General features: G+C 39.6%; 3 protein-coding genes across 4 annotated transcripts; 1 reads left to right on the top strand and 2 right to left on the bottom strand.

The window, feature by feature from the left end:
* Positions 1 to 129: 129 nt before the first annotated feature.
* On the bottom strand, positions 130 to 1,708 carry LOC119030808 (interleukin-1 receptor accessory protein-like). 2 transcript variants are annotated; one of them, XM_037118683.1, is made up of 5 exons: positions 1,530 to 1,630; positions 1,409 to 1,450; positions 1,261 to 1,323; positions 996 to 1,125; positions 130 to 827 (listed from the first exon to the last, which is right to left on the bottom strand). In XM_037118683.1, exons 1-5 carry the CDS (start codon positions 1,552 to 1,554, stop codon positions 653 to 655), a joined length of 435 nt encoding a protein of 144 aa, XP_036974578.1. In that variant the 5' UTR covers positions 1,555 to 1,630; the 3' UTR covers positions 130 to 652. The 2 variants fall into 2 exon arrangements, with proteins under 2 accessions (XP_036974578.1, XP_036974580.1); XM_037118685.1 differs by lacking the exon at positions 1,409 to 1,450 and having other exon boundaries at positions 1,530 to 1,708.
* A 1,311-nt stretch (positions 1,709 to 3,019) lies between these two features.
* Positions 3,020 to 11,546, bottom strand: rnf121 (ring finger protein 121). The gene is made up of 10 exons (XM_037118682.1): positions 11,522 to 11,546; positions 10,512 to 10,706; positions 8,774 to 8,811; positions 8,400 to 8,541; positions 7,980 to 8,134; positions 7,781 to 7,888; positions 5,999 to 6,119; positions 5,769 to 5,902; positions 4,456 to 4,557; positions 3,020 to 3,720 (listed from the first exon to the last, which is right to left on the bottom strand). The coding sequence occupies exons 2-10, from the start codon at positions 10,587 to 10,589 to the stop codon at positions 3,600 to 3,602; spliced, it is 999 nt and encodes a 332-aa protein (XP_036974577.1). The 5' UTR covers positions 10,590 to 10,706; positions 11,522 to 11,546; the 3' UTR covers positions 3,020 to 3,599.
* LOC119030806 (ribonucleoside-diphosphate reductase large subunit-like) lies at positions 10,077 to 17,761 on the top strand. The gene is made up of 20 exons (XM_037118681.1): positions 10,077 to 10,114; positions 11,784 to 11,867; positions 12,586 to 12,674; positions 12,790 to 12,967; positions 13,296 to 13,396; positions 13,492 to 13,551; positions 13,636 to 13,675; positions 13,792 to 13,954; positions 14,044 to 14,185; positions 14,279 to 14,362; positions 14,467 to 14,628; positions 14,737 to 14,816; positions 14,901 to 15,102; positions 15,217 to 15,366; positions 15,463 to 15,684; positions 15,995 to 16,071; positions 16,185 to 16,320; positions 16,748 to 16,843; positions 16,940 to 17,128; positions 17,220 to 17,761. Exons 2-20 carry the CDS (start codon positions 11,849 to 11,851, stop codon positions 17,427 to 17,429), a joined length of 2,400 nt encoding a protein of 799 aa, XP_036974576.1. The 5' UTR covers positions 10,077 to 10,114; positions 11,784 to 11,848; the 3' UTR covers positions 17,430 to 17,761.
* Positions 17,762 to 18,060: the final 299 nt, after the last annotated feature.

Here is an 18,060-nt window from a genome sequence, read left to right as displayed (position 1 = left end):
AAGTAGCAGTACTCTAACTCTTGTATTCGTCTGGCCTGTTTTAATTAACAAACAATAAATCTCTGGGGCAACAACCACAGGTTCCCATCAGAAAGGCACACTTGATTGTGTGATTGATGCGATGCTGTCTTGCTATATAGTATATTTTTAATGTGGTTCAAAAGTATACAGACACAGGAAAGATACAGAATCATAGCAAAGAACTGCTGCAATATTTTTTCATATATTCTACAGTCAATAGATATTACATTTGTGTAATAGTTGTTTAAAAAACAGTCATTTAGACAGTTCACTAACATTGTAAACAGAGTGCATTCAGTTCCACATGAAATGTTGAATCTGGACATTGTGTTCCTTGGATAAAGAAGCTACTTCTATTTTTTTTTCTTTCCAAAAGGATCAGAAGGTGTCGCTTTCTACATTTTCACGCTACATTTCTTCACTGAGGGGAAGCCATCAAAAGAACATGTTGTTCCGCTGTGGAACCAAATGCACCTCAAGTTTCACATTCCCAACTTTTCGTCATCACAGTTCTCCCACCCAGCAGTATCACATCATAAATTCACAGATTTGGTTGACTCTCGTCAAAGATGAGTTAGTTTGCGAGTGAAAAATTGCTCAGAAAAAAATCCACTTTTTCCTGCAGTAACATTCATTGCTTTCTGTTTTTTCCCACATGACAACCACTCCTTTTTAGTCTTGTGAACTTTTGGGCTGTTCCAGCAGCATTGGTCACCACACAGGTGAAGGTGGATTTGAGGTCCTCTGATGTGATGTTCTTCAACAGCAGACTCCTCTGAAGGATTGCACCTTCCGCCAACGTGGATCTGAAACAAACAGACAGTACAGGTCAGCTGCAGTTACTAAAAGTAGTCTGAAATCTGAAAAAAAAAAAAAGTAATTCTCTCCAGCTTGGCTTAGTAACTGCACTTAATCAGCTAAGACTTAATTCTCTTTAAAGGTAATTTACATTCAAGTTAAAACTCAATACTAACTCCTCTGACTCTACGATTCTGCCACTGCTGGGCGTGTCCTCAGGGAAAGAGCCATTGATAAGCCAGTAGATGATTGTCTGATCAGGTTCACAATTTGCAAACGCCTCACAGTGAAGAAGCAGCCGCTGTCCTGTGAGGCAGAACACATGCATATCCATCACATCCATTTACAGTACAGCTCTGATATAAGTACAATAATCCCTTTAAAATAGCTTCACAGTAAGAATCAACCTGAGCTGTCACCCAGGAGCACGTAATGTCTTACCTGGCTGAGCTTTTATGGTGATGCGACGCGGCCCAATGATCTTTGGAGATTCATCCTCAGAAACTGCAGGGGCAGATTTAGGTTAGCACAAAAGGAAATCTGATTACATAAAAGAATTTGACTGTGGGACACACATAACATGCTTTACCTGGAAATCCATCTGCGAGCAGCAGACACAAAGATCCCAGAGCTGTTGCAGAGATACAACACAATCACATCCGGTACCATAACACAGTTAAAAGCTTGTTGGTATAAATGTGTGCTCCTACCTTTGACAACAGACGGCAGCTTCATAATGACTCCTCCAGTGACAGCTCTGTGCTGTTGACTGGCGTTTGGCTTTACTATATATACACACAAACAATCCACTTCCCCTTCGTCCGCTCATTACATATGTATCAGACACAGGGGATTTCCTCAGAACCATGCCTTGTCATGTTCTCTGTTGATTGTCACACACTCTCGATGACAAATCGGGCATGCTGACTAATTCACAGCTCTTGTGGTTATAGTAATGTCGATGTATAGTGTCACCCAGGGAACAATACCATGGCTGTGCACGTAGGAAACTTCTAGACAAGATCTGAAGCATGTGACATTTATTCAAGTGACCTCATTCAAAAACACTTGACAACAAAACAAAATGGTAATGCTAGTCTTGTTGCACACAGACCTTTTTCCTGTGTGACATGATGAGAGAGGCTCAAGGAAAAAAAACACAGTTGGTGTTGTGAGGCCAGCAAAACTTGGGACTAGAAAAATCCACAAAACAGATCATATAAATATAAGACTGGCACCATCAGCACGCTCCTGGAGTTAAAGGATCATTCTGGGTTGTTTATGTTTTCAGTGTTAACAGTCATTGTATTTAATTCAAGGTACTTAACGGTATCAGAGCTCTGGAAAGATCCCAAGTCAGATCAAACAGAAGTTCAGCAAAAATACAAAATAGAAAGTTTCCTCGGGAGGTATCTAGCCACACAGTTTGGGTTTAATTTGGCCCAGCATTGCGATATCGGTCTCTGAGATTTCTGCTCCCACCACAAGACAACAGGACAGAATTAAAGGATAAACTCACCAAAATGCAATTTCAGTCATTATCTAAATAAAAATCTAGATTAAAAATACTGCACATTGAAGGTGTAAAGTAATGTTGGTTAAAATCAATTCGGAATCACAAAGCTTTCAGGGACTTGAATTACGCCAGATGAGCCATATAGTTTTTTTAGTTGTTTTCTTTTACAATTTAAATGAAGTCATTATCTACTTCATTTTTTTAGGTAACAAGCTACAACACTCTTTTGCTCTGAGGCTCCAGAAATGTTTTGTGGACTAAAAATCTTCACCTGACTTTTGATCAGCATGAGGGAGAGTGGATAATGACTGAATTTGAATTTTTGGGTGACGTTATTCTTAACACTCTTTTAGTAGCACTCATAGCACTGAAAAAATAGGTTTTGTGCAACTTCCACAGAATCCCGAAGGACTTCTTTTTTTTGCAAAATGAAACAGCTAGCATTGCCAAACCAAAATGATCATAACTGAACTGTAATGAGTTACAGTGTGAGGAATAAATGTCTAAACAAACAACTGTTTTGGCAGTTGGTAAGGATGAGTGTCTATGAAAACCATTAGGGCATTTTAAAATGCAGTAATATTAAAAGTTCCATCTTAACAAGCGCAGTATGAGGAATCCTCCATTTGAGTACGATTAGCACCTCTTCCCTCATGGTGACGATGTCTCTCCTCAAATGACTCATGACTGTCCGTACTTAGGAAACTCTCTCGGGTCACTTGAGTTCAGAATATGATAGGGTCAACGTCGAGCGAGCCAAGCAGCCTTATGAGCGATCACATTAAATGAAGCAGTGGCAAAATGACTCCAGAGGAATCTGTGGACACTGGAGGCACAGGGAGCGATTACTTGTGTTGATTTTCATTTAATATTTATTACTCATGTGTGATAGCCATCAGACATGAGGAGGAAAAACTCCAGCAAGATCCTTTAACTAAGTGTTAACAAACATTTAAGACATAAATTAGTAAAAAGAACCTCTCTAATGATTTTTGACAACCGTTTTACTAGGCCATAAGATGCACAAACCAATTATTAGGATGTGTGAAGCAAAATCCTGGGAAACTGACACAGACATCCAAATTCAAAATTACCAATAAAATTCAAATAAACTGTAAATACAGATATTGTGTGCCTATAAATATATACAAAACGTATAGACACTTTTTATTGGTGTTTTAGTTTAATGTTAGGCCCCCAGTCCTTTGAGCCAGTGCATATCTTCTCCGTATGGCGTGAATGTCCATTTTCTGACAGTTGCGGGTCACTCCAAACCCAGCACGTAGTTGATACCTTGCACAAATCCAATAATAACAGGCTGCCAGGCCACCAAGTACCGAAGCCAGTCTAAAAGTTGTCCATACATGACATGTGGCCTCTCCCAGCTGAAAGAAAAAATGGTTAAGGAAAAAAAAAAAACCCTCAAAAGAAATCAAACATGTTTAATAAATAGGGGCAGTGTATGCCAATATAAAGCCTCAATAATAAGACATAATTGATTTACCAATAAGAGTGGAAATTGCTTTCAGTTTCTCTAAAGGTCATTATTTATTATGTTGTGTTGCATAGGAGACAGTGTCAACTGAAATGTCATCCCTGAACCATTAAAAAAGGAACAGGAACTTGTTAAGTAACCTATAAATGTTTCATATCTTGTTCTAAATAGCCTGCAATGAGCGGCCTAAAATCCACCGAAAATTTACTGAAACTTCCTTTCTGCCAGTTACAAGAAGGTTGTCTCTCTACCGTAACTTGGCATGACTAGGTTTCCTGAATGATGGGGATCTATGCCACCTGGGGAAATGTCCAAATAAGCCTGTGTCCTCCTATATTGCACATAAACATTTCTTTGTGCATGCTGCAAATTGCACATTACTATATATGATCTCTGAAATGAGAAGAAATACCTGAGGAATTGTTAGGACATTTAGGCTCAAACAGACTACTGTCAAAGAGAATTTGAAGCCAACTCTTGAAATGTTGCATAACAGAACATTTCGTAATGCGATATTTCAAAATTCACATCGAAACACACTGATGGCAACACAGGTTGTGAAATAGGACACAAGAGATAACTGCAGCATAAGATCACATGTGAGAAACACAGCTCATAAGGATACGGGTTACTGAACATCCTCTTCAGATCCACTTTCTCTTTGCAGTACGGGCACATCTGCTTCTTTCCGACGATACACCATCCTCTTATGCAGAACTCATGGAACCTGGGTGTGGAGTTAAGGCTCAGCACTGCAGTATGTGAGCAAAAGTTCAAACATATGCTGACAAATGGCAGTGAATTGTCGAAACATAGAAACGTACTATATTTGTAACCATTCTGCATCGACTGAATGATCAACATTAGCAGCCTGATTTACAGCGAAGGCAAAATAAAGACACTATGCTGGAGTAAATACGCATTTATATTCAGATGTTAAAAAAACCCACATAGCTGTATTTAAGACTATATATAGTCTTAAATATTATAATTAATAGTATAGTATAGTATAGTATAATAGTATAATTCATTCTTTGTAAGGACAGAAAATCAATTTATAAATTGATTTAAATAGTGAGCACAGTTCCTACACTGCAACTTCTCCAACAACTCTGGATTTGTGGGTCGGATGCCAGTGTCAACACTTAAGGGATAAAACAAAAACTACATTCAACAATACATGGTCCAATATGTGTTTTAAGAATTTTTACAATGGATGTGTAGATGCTCCTAAATCATTAACTTTTTGGAAGGATTGTAGATGTGCATTTAAGTTCTAATCACATTTGACAGTTGCATTAAATATAAGATAACAAAGTTTGAGCAGAATATACTGAGCATTAACATGCTATACCAATAACAATTGTGAAATTTGCCTTAAGAACAAATTTATATTGGTAAATAAATTTGGGCTGCTGATATGTGATTTGAGCTCAGTCATTATGACTCACAGCATGTGTTTCTTAACACTTAGCAGTAAAAGGTCTGTTGTGTTTCATTTAATGTGATTAAATTCAGCTGTACAAGAGGAGGTTTGAAAGTACTAAAAAGAAAAAATGCAGGCTTAATAATAAGTTGTAGGAGACAAAATATAAATCTAGGTATAAACAATACCCTCCCAAGACATCTCTGATGCATCAAATACAGTTTCATGATATTTACAGTGTGCAGGCAGTGGAGGATAATCACGGGGGAAGTGATGCCAGTTCAGATGAACACACTATCAAAACATCAGCAGTCTGACATAAAGGTCAAGTTGACTTTACCAATTCCCCTTTCTGCTGCTGACTGACTGAGTACACGGTACAGTTCCAGCATAAACTATAACTTTAACAGACATAAAAATGCTCCATCAGGCTACTGAACTTCCCTTTTCACCACTAAGAGAGATACAGTAACAGGAAAATGTGTCTGTATCGATATCACAAAAAAGGATACACATGGTTGCAGGATAATCTGTACGTGTTCTCGATAATGCCCTCCTCGCTGACATCTACGAGGATGGGCTGACCGCACACAGCACAGATATTGTCAGAGAGGTGCTTGGTTGGCATGCCGGATGCACTGTAATACTAAAAAGGAAGGAAGAAAGGAAAACAGTCAAAATTGCATTTTAGATTCCAGGTATGGCACAAAACATACAGTCCGCCTGGAATCTGTCTGCTCACCCCAACGGTTGAAGCCATGAAGTCTGCACACATCTCAGCAAAGTCTCTTCCAAGGACTCCGTAGTACAGACCGTAGAACAGTAGAGAAACACCGAAGTCCATGGCATCCTCCGGCTTTATCCTGGACAGACGAGGCGTGAAAATCATGGCTCAATTGGGGTTCAATATCAACTTCTGTTTAGATCAGTTTACATGCTTTAGGAGACAATATGAATTTTCTTTAATTCTGGTTGTTGTCGAGATAAAATACTGTTTATATGTTAAAACACTAGGGTGAGGCGATGTCTACCACATTGGCATGGGTACTATAACTTTATACACCCTTTTCATCTTTTCTTACTTTTGATCAGGCATCGTCCATATGCCCAACCCCAAGGAACACCTTACAGTTTTTGTGAAGGAATTCTTAAATATCTTTTATACATATTGAGGTTTTCCCATTACATCTCCTGGCCTGGATCTACTGCGTTTGACTTGGTGCAGCAGCCTGGCACGGCCAGATTCTTGCATTTCTACGTGCTTGGAGGTGCCTCTTAAACCAATGACACACATTTTCCATTCCCTGCAGTACTATGGAAGGATCGCTGCTAACACCACTAATTCAGAGTAGACAATCCAGCACACCATCACGTCAACTAATAAAATAATATTGATCAGAAGATGTCCTAGTTTTCTATTTAAAACTGATGGATATGTAACATTTTCTGTGTGATTCGTTACAAAATTACAAGTAGATCCTGGTAAAGGTTGCCAGTCAGTTAACTGTCTGCTCAGCAGCTACAAAATCTGTTGGAGCCGGCCCTTTGTTCCTTCAGAGGCTTTAGTCAGTGGACTAATCTAATCACAGATGGATTACATCTTAATCAAACCAAAGCTGTCAAATATTTGTTTTCTAATCAACCACTTATTTTTAGCACAGAGCCTCCTTTTCCAAATAGGACGTGGTCAAGATAGAAAAGTGACTGACAATGCTCTATCAAAAACACAGGCACAACAGCAAAAAACGACAATGAGACGATGTGCCCGAGGCAGAAAACAGGGAACATGTATTAATCATTAACTACGTGCTTATTAGCATGCATATGAGGAACATACCAGCTCTTACTTAGTCATCACCCAGCAGCAAGATCACTTTCTACAGCTACTAGGCCATTAACTAATGTAAAAAAAAAAAAAAACTACAAGTGCCTTTAGTGTCTAAAATAAGTCTTATTATCTACTTGATATCTAATACCCGATTTGCTGGTAGAACATGTGTGGGCTACCAACTAATAAAACACCCAATATACTACTAATATGCCATCTAATGAGTAACTAGTTCATGGTTTGTATGTGTTCCCCAATATTTAGTGTTACAAAAACTTTTTTCTCATCTCTCTCTCTCTCTCTCTGACCTTTGGGACCAGACAGGAGAAACATTTCCATTTCCTCATCCAAACGGAAGTTTCTCTAATAACAACGCATGTTTTCACACCATTGTGAGTGTTAATATCCTATTTTGACATGGAATCTTTTAAGGCGTCATATGATGTTTGTTTTTCACATCATACGACCAGAAGTTTAGTCTTAGATAAATAGACCCCCTAGAGTTCAGCTATGGATTATGTAAACCCCATGAGACAGAGAGTAAAGACAAATGGAATGCTACATGTGGGACAGAGTCCAGTAAGAATATTAAAAGGGAAAGTCAACAGCAGCATACAGTCTGAGGTTTTTCTTTTCAACAGTGTGGGCAAATATTTACCAAAGTTTTGGGTTTATGGTGGAACTGATAATACATACCTGAATATTAGGTTTATACCAAAAAGTGTAAACATGACGACGCTATAGCCAACTATTCCTGTGGCGTAGCTGATCTTGTAGAGAAGTAGGAACCACTTATACACCAACCTACAGCAGCCAACAAGAGGAAACATGCTATTAATAAAAAGGGAGATCCTTTTATTTACGGGATATGGTCATGAGTGAATGCCCGTCATACCTCGGTGTGGTGCAGGCCAGTGGCTTGCGAGTGGCACGGTAGGAAATGTACGCTGTGATGACAGAGAAGATAAACCAGGTGGACAGGAACCTCCACCAGTGAAGTTTGGTAGTGAAGTAGAGAGGAACTACCCACATCTGGAACAGAGTCACCAGCTACAAGACAGCAGAGAGAGTGTACATGTTGGGAGATGCATGTAAAGAAGGGGCCAAACATCATCAAACAAAAACAGAGACACCAACGACAACGTATCATATTTGGATAGTTTTGGACAAGAAGGAAAACACCTGACTTCTCCTTATTTGAGGAGCCATGTAATGATACAGTCATGTGCAGACTTGTCAGGGACAAAGCTGTGCTAGAAGAATGTTCAGAATTCACGTTATTCGTCAATTTTCTTGCATATCTTTTGTCTCTTACATTGTAAGACTTTGGATGTCTCTGTTTCCACTGCACGAGGACTAGCTGGGCGACGACAAGGGTCACGATGAGGATGAGCACCATCTCTGCGTGCATGGCCTCATGGCCTTTGTGCTTAGCATGCATTCTTGCATGCTCCACCCTGTGGAGAGAGAAGAACATACTCAACCATGTCATGTAGCCAAGAGACAAATTATTTGTTGATTCATAGCAATGCAGGATAGGCGTGTCCTTAAAGGTGCACAGTAAAGCTCTATACACTGGTGTCTCCTAATGGCAATGACTGTGAACTGTTCGTAATTGTTTGGTGTTTCTGTCTGAAAGCATTTCTGAGATGAGATGAAAAATCACACTATAAACAAAAAAGTACTTACCTCCACTTCTCCTCTGGTGAAAGCTTCGACACATCAAACTAAAGAAAGGAAAAACAAAATGACTATTAGCGTCATGACACATATATTTATATATTTATATAATAAATAAATAAATAAATAAATAAATAAATAAATAAATAAATAAATAAATAAATAAATAAATAAATATATATAAAAACATCTTTCACAATGTAATTTAAGGGAAAACTACACACATCGAACTACTCTCAGTGTAGCTAAGTAGAATTTACTGTCTGAATGCAATAATATAAGCGGATCAACTGACACAGATTTGCTAATAATTCATTGCTTGCTTATTGCTTATTTAAAATAACAACCAGCTCCAAATTGCCAGCTCTCAGATAGTTAGCCTTATAGCCCTAGATCTTACATTGCATACCAATTACAGAGAGGCTAAAATAACTATTCAAACTGACACATTTAACCTTGGGTAGAGTAGTGAAATTAAACACGTTTGTCAAAGCTGGGCAAGACAAACCCCCCTAAAATCCAGGCTAAACATTTTTTGGTAAGAAGTCATCAACATGCACTAAGTGTGTTTTGCAGCTGCACCCTCTTCAAGTTGTTGGGCTTGTCTAGCTACTTTACATGATTGAAATTATGAGCTGGAAGCAACAACTGATGCAATGCTCTTTGGTCATTGGTCTTTCCTATTTGCACTAAAAGGCAAATAAATGAAGGCACTGGAGGGAATTACACTAGCAAGTATCCTGCTAAGCGTTCACAACCAGTTCTAACTCAAATATCACCTCCTGAAAACAACAGGACACCACATTCCCTGATCAAGTCATCATTTTAAATGTTATCACAGTCGGCAGTAGTAGGATCATAATCCATGCTGCTGACATGTAAGTGAAATGCTTTGTTCAGAGTTTGATTATAAATTGTGTATTTCATTCAGCAGATTAATACATTTCTGAAGACTTTCAAGTTAGCCCCTTTTAAGTTCCTCCATACTTTACATTAAGAGGCTGGAGATAACCGGGAGCATTAAGTCATCGAGGAGAAACGGATCCCCATTCAAACCACGTACACTTAAATCATCAGTGAACTAAACACAAAGATCTAATCTGTATTTTGTAAGCCTCTGGTGATGCCAGTCAGGCAGCTATTCAGCCTGTGCTGCACATTTAGTAATTACACCTCACTTTACAACCTATAACACTCACAGCAGTTCATTCTGTGGTGTCTGGCACACTGTGAGCACCTGTTTGACACTGATGAACCACTTGGCCTTAAGCACAGGAAGGACAATAAGCGACCTTTGACCCGATCAGCCACATCAGCGTTATTTGTAGCGTTAATGGATCGAGCTATCAGGTATTTCTGAACATAGCATTACAAATACGTGTGCGGAAATACTCCTGTTAATGCTGACTTTATTTTCAAAATGTTTTAAATAACATTTTAGCCAGATGAACGTGAGCCGGCTAGCTAGCTTAGCATCACTAAATGTCTCCCGAGGGCGTTTCTCGCTCGCAGTGATGTCTTGTCGACCGTATACATTCAATGGACAATGCATTTTTCCAGACCCCATTCTTCTGCTAAGTAACAGATGGCTACAAGGTGGCTAACTGCTTACGGTAGGCTAAACCCCTGAGCAGTTGCTAGGCTAGCTAATACAGAGTTCCGAGTTGGCAGCTAGCATCCCAATGAAAAATAACCTCCCCGTCTGTTATATCTGTTACAATATCTCGTCTTGGGGCGATATTCTCACCTGGTTCGGTTCATTGTGATGCTCCAGCCCATGGTCGTGCTCTACACCATCAACCTCCACCTCAAACACCCCGGCCATCTTCGGAGTGCTGCCTTACCGTTCCGGGGCCATTAGCATTAGCAACAAACCAAAGAGGGTCACTTCCGGTTTTGTGTGTCTTTTTCTTTTTCTTTTTTTTTCCTCCAAAATAAAGCTCTGAAATGTAGGTCAAACAGTACAGCTGTGATTTCATGTATTAACTCGCCTTTAAAGACAAATGTCAGACCAGTTGTGCTTAGCGTTGTATGTTCTGCTGATTTGTCCCAGAAAGGATATTTTTTACATTTACACAGAGCTGCTATTTACAAATATTTACTGATCAAATTGTATCGTGAAGGGGTAAAATTGACCAATTAAAAAAAAAGGAGATGCTGAATAATGGGCTAATACCTCATGAAGCTGTTTACGACGATAAAAAAAAAAAAAGCTTTCACCATGGCAAACCGTGGCCACTTTGAAAAATCCAGAATATAAAACTTTTTTGCACGTAGGTGTTTACTACAAAATTACACGATCATAGAAATAAATTAAAACAATAAATGAAAAATCTTTTGTGTACACTGCAGTGTTTCCTTAATTGTAAATAAAGCTGTGCTAATGTTAATACTAACTCATAGTTATCAAATTTAGTTTGCAAACTTAGTTATCTTTATGTGCAACATTCTTTTTTAATTGGCTGATGATTATAATTATTATGAATGCCACCCATATTGCAGACCTTTAAAGTTTAACTCTAAAGCTCATTAATATAAGCGTAACAATTTATCGATGTATGAATTATAATTAATACCACCCATATTGCAGAACTTTAAACTTTAACTCTAAAGCTCATTAATATAAGCGTAACAATTAATCGATGTATGTCTCGACTTGTATATAACTAAAGTGACGTTCGCATGTTATTATACTTTCTATTTTACAACAGACAGTACAGTCCTGCGGCTAAAACACAACTGATAATTACATCTTACCGAACCTGTTGTTTGGTAAATATCCCGCCAGATTTCACCCGGAAACGGCCACCGGAAGCAGTAAGGGGATCGTGTCATGGACTCTGATTGGCTAGAACGCGTGTTGGAGTCTCCTCTGATTGGCTGAGCCGCTGTCACAATGCAGTGTAACCGGCCTGTGAGATGTTGGCGCTCTCAGTTTGAGATTCAACTGAGAAAGCCGGCTGTCCTCACAGTGTAATAAAGTGCAGGAACAAACTCGCATTATTTTATTCTTTTTAAGCGTCCAGCTGAGAAGATAACACTGACCACTGCTGACAACAGGAACCCCGCTGCTTTGTTGCCAACATGCATGTCATTAAGCGAGGTATGTAACTTTGATATTCTTCCTGTCAAATACTGTCGGATAATGCAGAGAGAGGGATGTAAAGGTCCTGAAAAAACGTTATAATGGCTTCTTTAAACTGCTATAAATGTTGATATTGCAAAGAAATACCACAGTTAAACCTACAGCTCGTTTTCATTCATATTAAAATGTCCTTATTGTTTCTTTGTTTGGTGTGTTTCCGTCGAGACAGCAAACAAAGACATGAGTTATGACTGGACAAAAGCCCTTTTCTCTGTTGCTCGACAATGTTTAATTATTTCATCTGACAAACAACAAAAGAAGGCCACACAGTAATGAATTATTTTGCATGTTGACCCAATTTTGCTCTCTAGCTTTCGACGTTTAAACTTTCCCTCCACAGTTTTTGCAAAAGTAAAGGCGTTGGCAAACTTCCTCTATAAGGAGTGTGTAAGATAAGGTTTATTATAGTCGTGTTTTGGTATTTGTGTTATTGGCGCGAAGTAGCAAAGGTGCCTCCCTATTGTTGTCATAATAGCTCGTTAGACAGGTGTTCAGTGCGCGCGCATCTCTCTTAATTGATCATTACACGGATTAAAACTTATACCTTAAGCAGTGATATTTCTTGAGTGGTCCACCACTGCAGTTTTATTCATTATCTCGCCTGAGAATGTATAGCAGAAATGTATTCATTATGAGGAATGATGAAGTTATATATATATATATATTTGTATTTCAGATGGACGTCAGGAGGTAGTCACCTTTGATAAAATCACATCTCGCATCCAGAAGCTTTGCTATGGGCTCAACAGTGACTTTGTGGACCCTGTAAGTTCAAATTCATCTAAAGTTATCCACCAACATTTTAAAGAAAGATCAACCAATGGAGTGACACTGTTGGCACAGATATTCTACCATAATCCTTTACATCTGTTTTCCGCAGGCTCAGATCACAATGAAGGTGATCCAGGGTCTGTACAGTGGAGTCACCACTGTGGAGCTGGACACTCTGGCAGCAGAGACCGCGGCCACCCTCACCACAAAACATCCCGACTATGCACTCCTGGCCGCACGAATCGCTGTGTCGAACCTGCACAAAGAGACCAAGAAAGTATTCAGTGGTGAGTGCAAGTTTGAAGTTACTGCTCTATTGCACCTGTGTGACTCTTGTGTATGTTATAAATCTGTTGTAAATCTATATATATGTAATTTGTATTGAAACTGCATACCACCATTATTGCACTAGACAATTTTGACCTTGTGCAGTATTCTTTGTAAATATAAGGCACTGGCTGTGAAAAAGCACCATTGATCTTTCCTCTTATATTTTTTTATGATTATGTGCATTGTTCTTTACAGTGTTGGTGAAGGCATTAATTATTGTATATCCTTGAAGAGGTTTAATTATTGTTACTAATATAACACTTTCTTTCCTTTCTGCTTTTGTAGATGTGATGGAAGACCTCTACAACTATGTGAACCCATTAAATAAACGTCATTCTCCTATGATCGCCAAGGAGACCCTCGACATCATCATGGAAAACAAGGCTGTAAGTCACATTTGATGGCGTATTTTGTTCATGTTTGAAAATTTGATATTACCGTGAAGCAAGATTTTTAACATGATATTCTCTGTTCTTTGCAGCGCCTCAACTCTGCCATCATTTACGACAGAGACTTCTCTTACAACTTCTTTGGCTTCAAGGTAATTTTTTATTTCATATGACATTTATACATCTCACGGAGGTTCTTTGGAGTATATATCTAATTCATCCTTTTGCTGTAACAGACTCTTGAGCGGTCGTATTTGTTGAAGATTAATGGCAAAGGTAAGAGTTGAAAAGCATGTTTATGGATGCAGAGACTCACTGGCACAATCTATTTGTTATACGATGTGTTCATTCATAAATTGATGGATTCCTTGCTCATGTATCTCTTTCTGTAGTTGCTGAGAGGCCCCAGCACATGCTCATGAGAGTGGCAGTCGGGATACATAAGGGAGACATTGATGCCGCCATCGAGACCTACAACCTGCTGTCAGAGAAGTGGTTCACCCACGCCTCACCTACTCTGTTTAATGCAGGCACCAACAGGCCACAGCTGTCCAGGTGAGGACTCTGAGCAAAGTGAACAACATCTATGATACTTTCCTTTAAAAATGTTCTCATAATTTAATTTGTTTGTGGGTGTTTTACAGTTGTTTCTTGTTAGCCATGAAGGAAGACAGCATCGAGGGTATTTACGACACACTGAAGCAGTGCGCTCTCGTCTCCAAATCAGCTGGAGGTATTGGACTGGCAGTGAGCTGTATCAGAGCAACAGGCAGCTATATTGCTGGGGTGAGTTAAATATACACTGCAGAGATTAAATTCAAGCAGCGATTAAATTCTGTGTCATTTCTTGTATTACTTACTGTGGTTCTTGTTTGTCAGACAAATGGCAACTCCAATGGACTGGTACCTATGCTCCGAGTCTACAACAACACAGCACGCTACGTGGACCAGGGCGGAAACAAGGTAAAGATTTAGAAGATTTACAAGACACACAATAACGGAGCATGGTGTTGTTGACATTTCAGGTAGTATGTTTATTCACCCTGCTCTGCTTTCCGCTTATTCAGAGACCTGGAGCCTTCGCTGTGTACCTAGAGCCGTGGCATTTCGATGTCTTTGAATTCCTGGATTTGAAGAAGAACACAGGTAAAGAGGAGCAGAGGGCCAGAGACCTGTTCTTTGCCATGTGGATCCCAGACCTCTTCATGAAACGAGTGGAAAGCAATCAGGTGAATTTTGTAGGACAACTTTAAGAGGTTACAGTCTGAAGTAAGCTATATGAATGTTAACTTTGCCAGTTTTGGAGAAAACTTATTGCCTCTCTCCTGCTCTTGTAGGACTGGTCTCTATTGTGTCCCAGTGAATGTCCCGGGTTAGAGGAGTGTTGGGGAGAGGAGTTTGAGCAGCTCTACACTCGGTAAGACCAACACACCAAACTATGTTCTTAACAAATTACTCACTTCTCGGTGCTGACCCTCCCATGCCCTCTGTTTGTCCTCAGATATGAAAAGGAGGGCAGGGCTAAGCGTGTGGTGAAGGCTCAGCAGGTGTGGCATGCCATCATTGAGTCTCAAACCGAAACCGGTACGCCATACATGCTGTACAAGGACGCCTGCAACAGAAAGAGCAACCAGCAGAATCTGGGCACCATCAAATCCAGCAATCTTTGCACAGAGATCGTAGAGTACACAAGCAAAGATGAGGTGTGGGCCAGGAGATATTATTTTATTATCTATAGTTTTATTTTTTTTGTTTGTAATGTTATAATCTATTACATTGTCATTCTAAATGCTCTTTTCAATGTGGTTTGTTCGCAGGTTGCTGTTTGTAACCTGGCATCCATTGCCCTCAACATGTATGTCACCCCAGAAAGGACCTTTGACTTCAAAAAGCTTGCATCTGTCACCAAAGTCATCGTCAGGAACCTCAATAAGATTATTGACATCAACTACTACCCAGTGCCTGAGGTTTGTTTTCTTCTCAGGTGTTTCTTCCCTGTCGACCATGCAGCTGGGTCTTATGTGCTCTGTGTTAACAAATGGCTCCTCTCTCCTGCTTTACAGGCTGAAAGGTCAAACATGCGCCACAGGCCAATTGGAATCGGCGTGCAGGGTCTGGCTGATGCCTTCATCCTTATGCGTTATCCATTTGAAAGCTCAGAGGCCCAACTGCTCAACATTCAGATCTTCGAGACAATCTACTACGCTGCCCTAGAGGCCAGCTGTGAGCTTGCAGAAAAACTCGGCACTTATGAAACCTATGCCGGCTCACCAGTGAGCAAGGGGGTGAGTAGATTTCACAATGTCTCAAATCCACCATGAGGTACAGTTTATCAGATTCAATTAATTGAAAATGCTTTATTTGTTCCCGGGGGACAATTTAAAGCATGTGGAGTAGTTGTACACGGACACAAACAAGTCAGCATGTTAAAACAACTCAGTGCTGGGAATAGATAAACGCGAATCAAATAGTAAAATAGACTAAATCAACTAAATAAGATATTTACAGTATTTGGTGCAAAGTAGCATTGAGATAGGTTGGGCTGTGCTTGAAGAAAAAGATTTGGATCAGATCCTAACTCATTTTGTTTTCCAGATCCTTCAGTATGACATGTGGGATAAAACTCCAACAGATTTGTTGGACTGGAAAGCATTGAAGGAGAAAATCGCCAAGTAAGTCTTCCTGAATGTCTTTCTTGTTGTTGATGCTTCTAAGGTCATGTATAATGTATGTGTAGAAGGTAGCTCATCCTTTCAGCTTCTTCATTGCCCTTGTGTGTCCTCAGGCATGGTGTTAGGAACAGTCTGCTCTTGGCCCCTATGCCCACTGCTTCCACTGCCCAAATCCTGGGAAACAACGAGTCCATTGAGGCGTACACCAGCAACATCTACACCCGCAGGGTGCTCTCTGGAGAGTTCCAGGTCAGCACTGAATGAAGTTGCTGTGTCTCCAAAATAGTGTGTCTATAGAACAAATTGTCACCTAAAAGAGCTGCAATAGTTAATTGAGTAGTCCATCAATAAGATATCAGGTGCTATTTTGATAATTAATTACTTGTTTAAGTCATTTTTTTCAAACATTTGCTGGTTTCACATTCTTGAATGTAAAGATTTGCAACTTTTGTTTTGTTATTTTAAACAAAACTAACTACTTTATCAGTCAGTGAAGAGATGTTTGAGTTTTGGAATGTTGGTTGAACAAAAAAGAAGAACATCATTTATGGCTCTTGTGATGAATATCTTCAAACCAGAAGGTTAATCAATTAATTGTGAAAATAATAAGTTGAATCATCAAGATAATCTTTAGTTGAAACCCTATTGCTGGGTTTGTTTTCCATCTCTGCCATAGATTGTAAATCCTCACCTGCTGAAGGACCTGACAGAGAGAGGACTGTGGAGTGATGAAATGAAGAACCAGCTGATTGCTCAGAACGGGTCCATCCAGGTACAGAGTTAAACCGACTAAATTACTGCCACCATAATTTCAAATGAGTAACTTTTTGGTGATCAGACATTTAAACATATCGTGACTTGTCTACAGGGTATTGAGGAGATCCCTGATGATCTGAAGCAGCTGTATAAGACTGTGTGGGAAATCTCCCAGAAGACCGTCCTCAAGATGGCAGCAGATCGTGGCGCCTACATTGACCAGAGCCAGTCTCTGAATATCCACATTGCTGAGCCAAACTATGGCAAATTGACCAGCATGCACTTCTATGGGTGGAAGTTGGTAAGTCAAGACTCAGGAGATTGCAGGTTTGATGCATCTTAGCGCCAAGAAACTGCATCGTAATGATAACCTGCCTTCTTTTCCTGTGCAGGGACTGAAAACTGGTATGTACTACCTGCGGACGAAGCCTGCTGCCAACCCCATTCAGTTCACCCTGAACAAGGAGAAGCTAAAGGAGGCCCAGACAACCAAGAGTGAGGAGGAGGAGGCGGCGGAGGCGGCGGCAATCAAAGAGCGCAACACTGCTGCCATGGTCTGCTCATTAGCAAACAGAGACGAGTGCCTGATGTGTGGTTCATAAATGAAGTGTCATTCACCCAAACACACTCCACCTCATCCACCAGCTTCCCCACATACACCTGGTTCTTTTTATTTGTATATGTCATGTTATGTTGTATGCCGCTGTCTTCAAGTCACAAATCCTTGAGGTGCTTATTTAATATTTTCTGGGTTTTTTATCATGAATTTTGTATGCATGTATGTATAGAATTGATAGGGTTACATGGAATTAATATTTGCCCTTTTTGTTTTTTATCAATACAGTTTTGTAAGCTGTGGGTCACATAATGAACTTTGTGATTGTATTTTAGATGTGTGGAAAATTAAACTTCTTGTACAATCAATTTTAAAAAAGTCTCATTCATTTTTCAAGATCACTTCTTTATATTTACTTAATGTAAAATATTGTCAACATCCAGAGAGAAAACTGGCAAAATAAGAACGAGTTAACATGCTGTTGTTAATGGTGTTTGTTACAAAATGAGAGGCAGGGAAATGAAAGTCATCAGTCACTGGGGATGCTCATGCCTACTTGCAAAACAACTATTTTTTTTTTTACCTGTGAATAATATTGGGAGGCTTTTGTGTCAGAAAACATAAAAGTATGTTTTAATTCTCGGGTGGTGACGCTGGCAGATCAGGAGAACAGAAGA

The sequence above is a fragment of the Acanthopagrus latus genome, chromosome 13 (genome assembly GCF_904848185.1).
Source record: "Acanthopagrus latus isolate v.2019 chromosome 13, fAcaLat1.1, whole genome shotgun sequence".
In the NCBI taxonomy this organism is placed as follows: domain Eukaryota; kingdom Metazoa; phylum Chordata; class Actinopteri; order Spariformes; family Sparidae; genus Acanthopagrus; species Acanthopagrus latus.
Note: the sequence above shows the minus strand (reverse complement) of the source record. Positions and strands in the feature narration are given on the sequence as shown.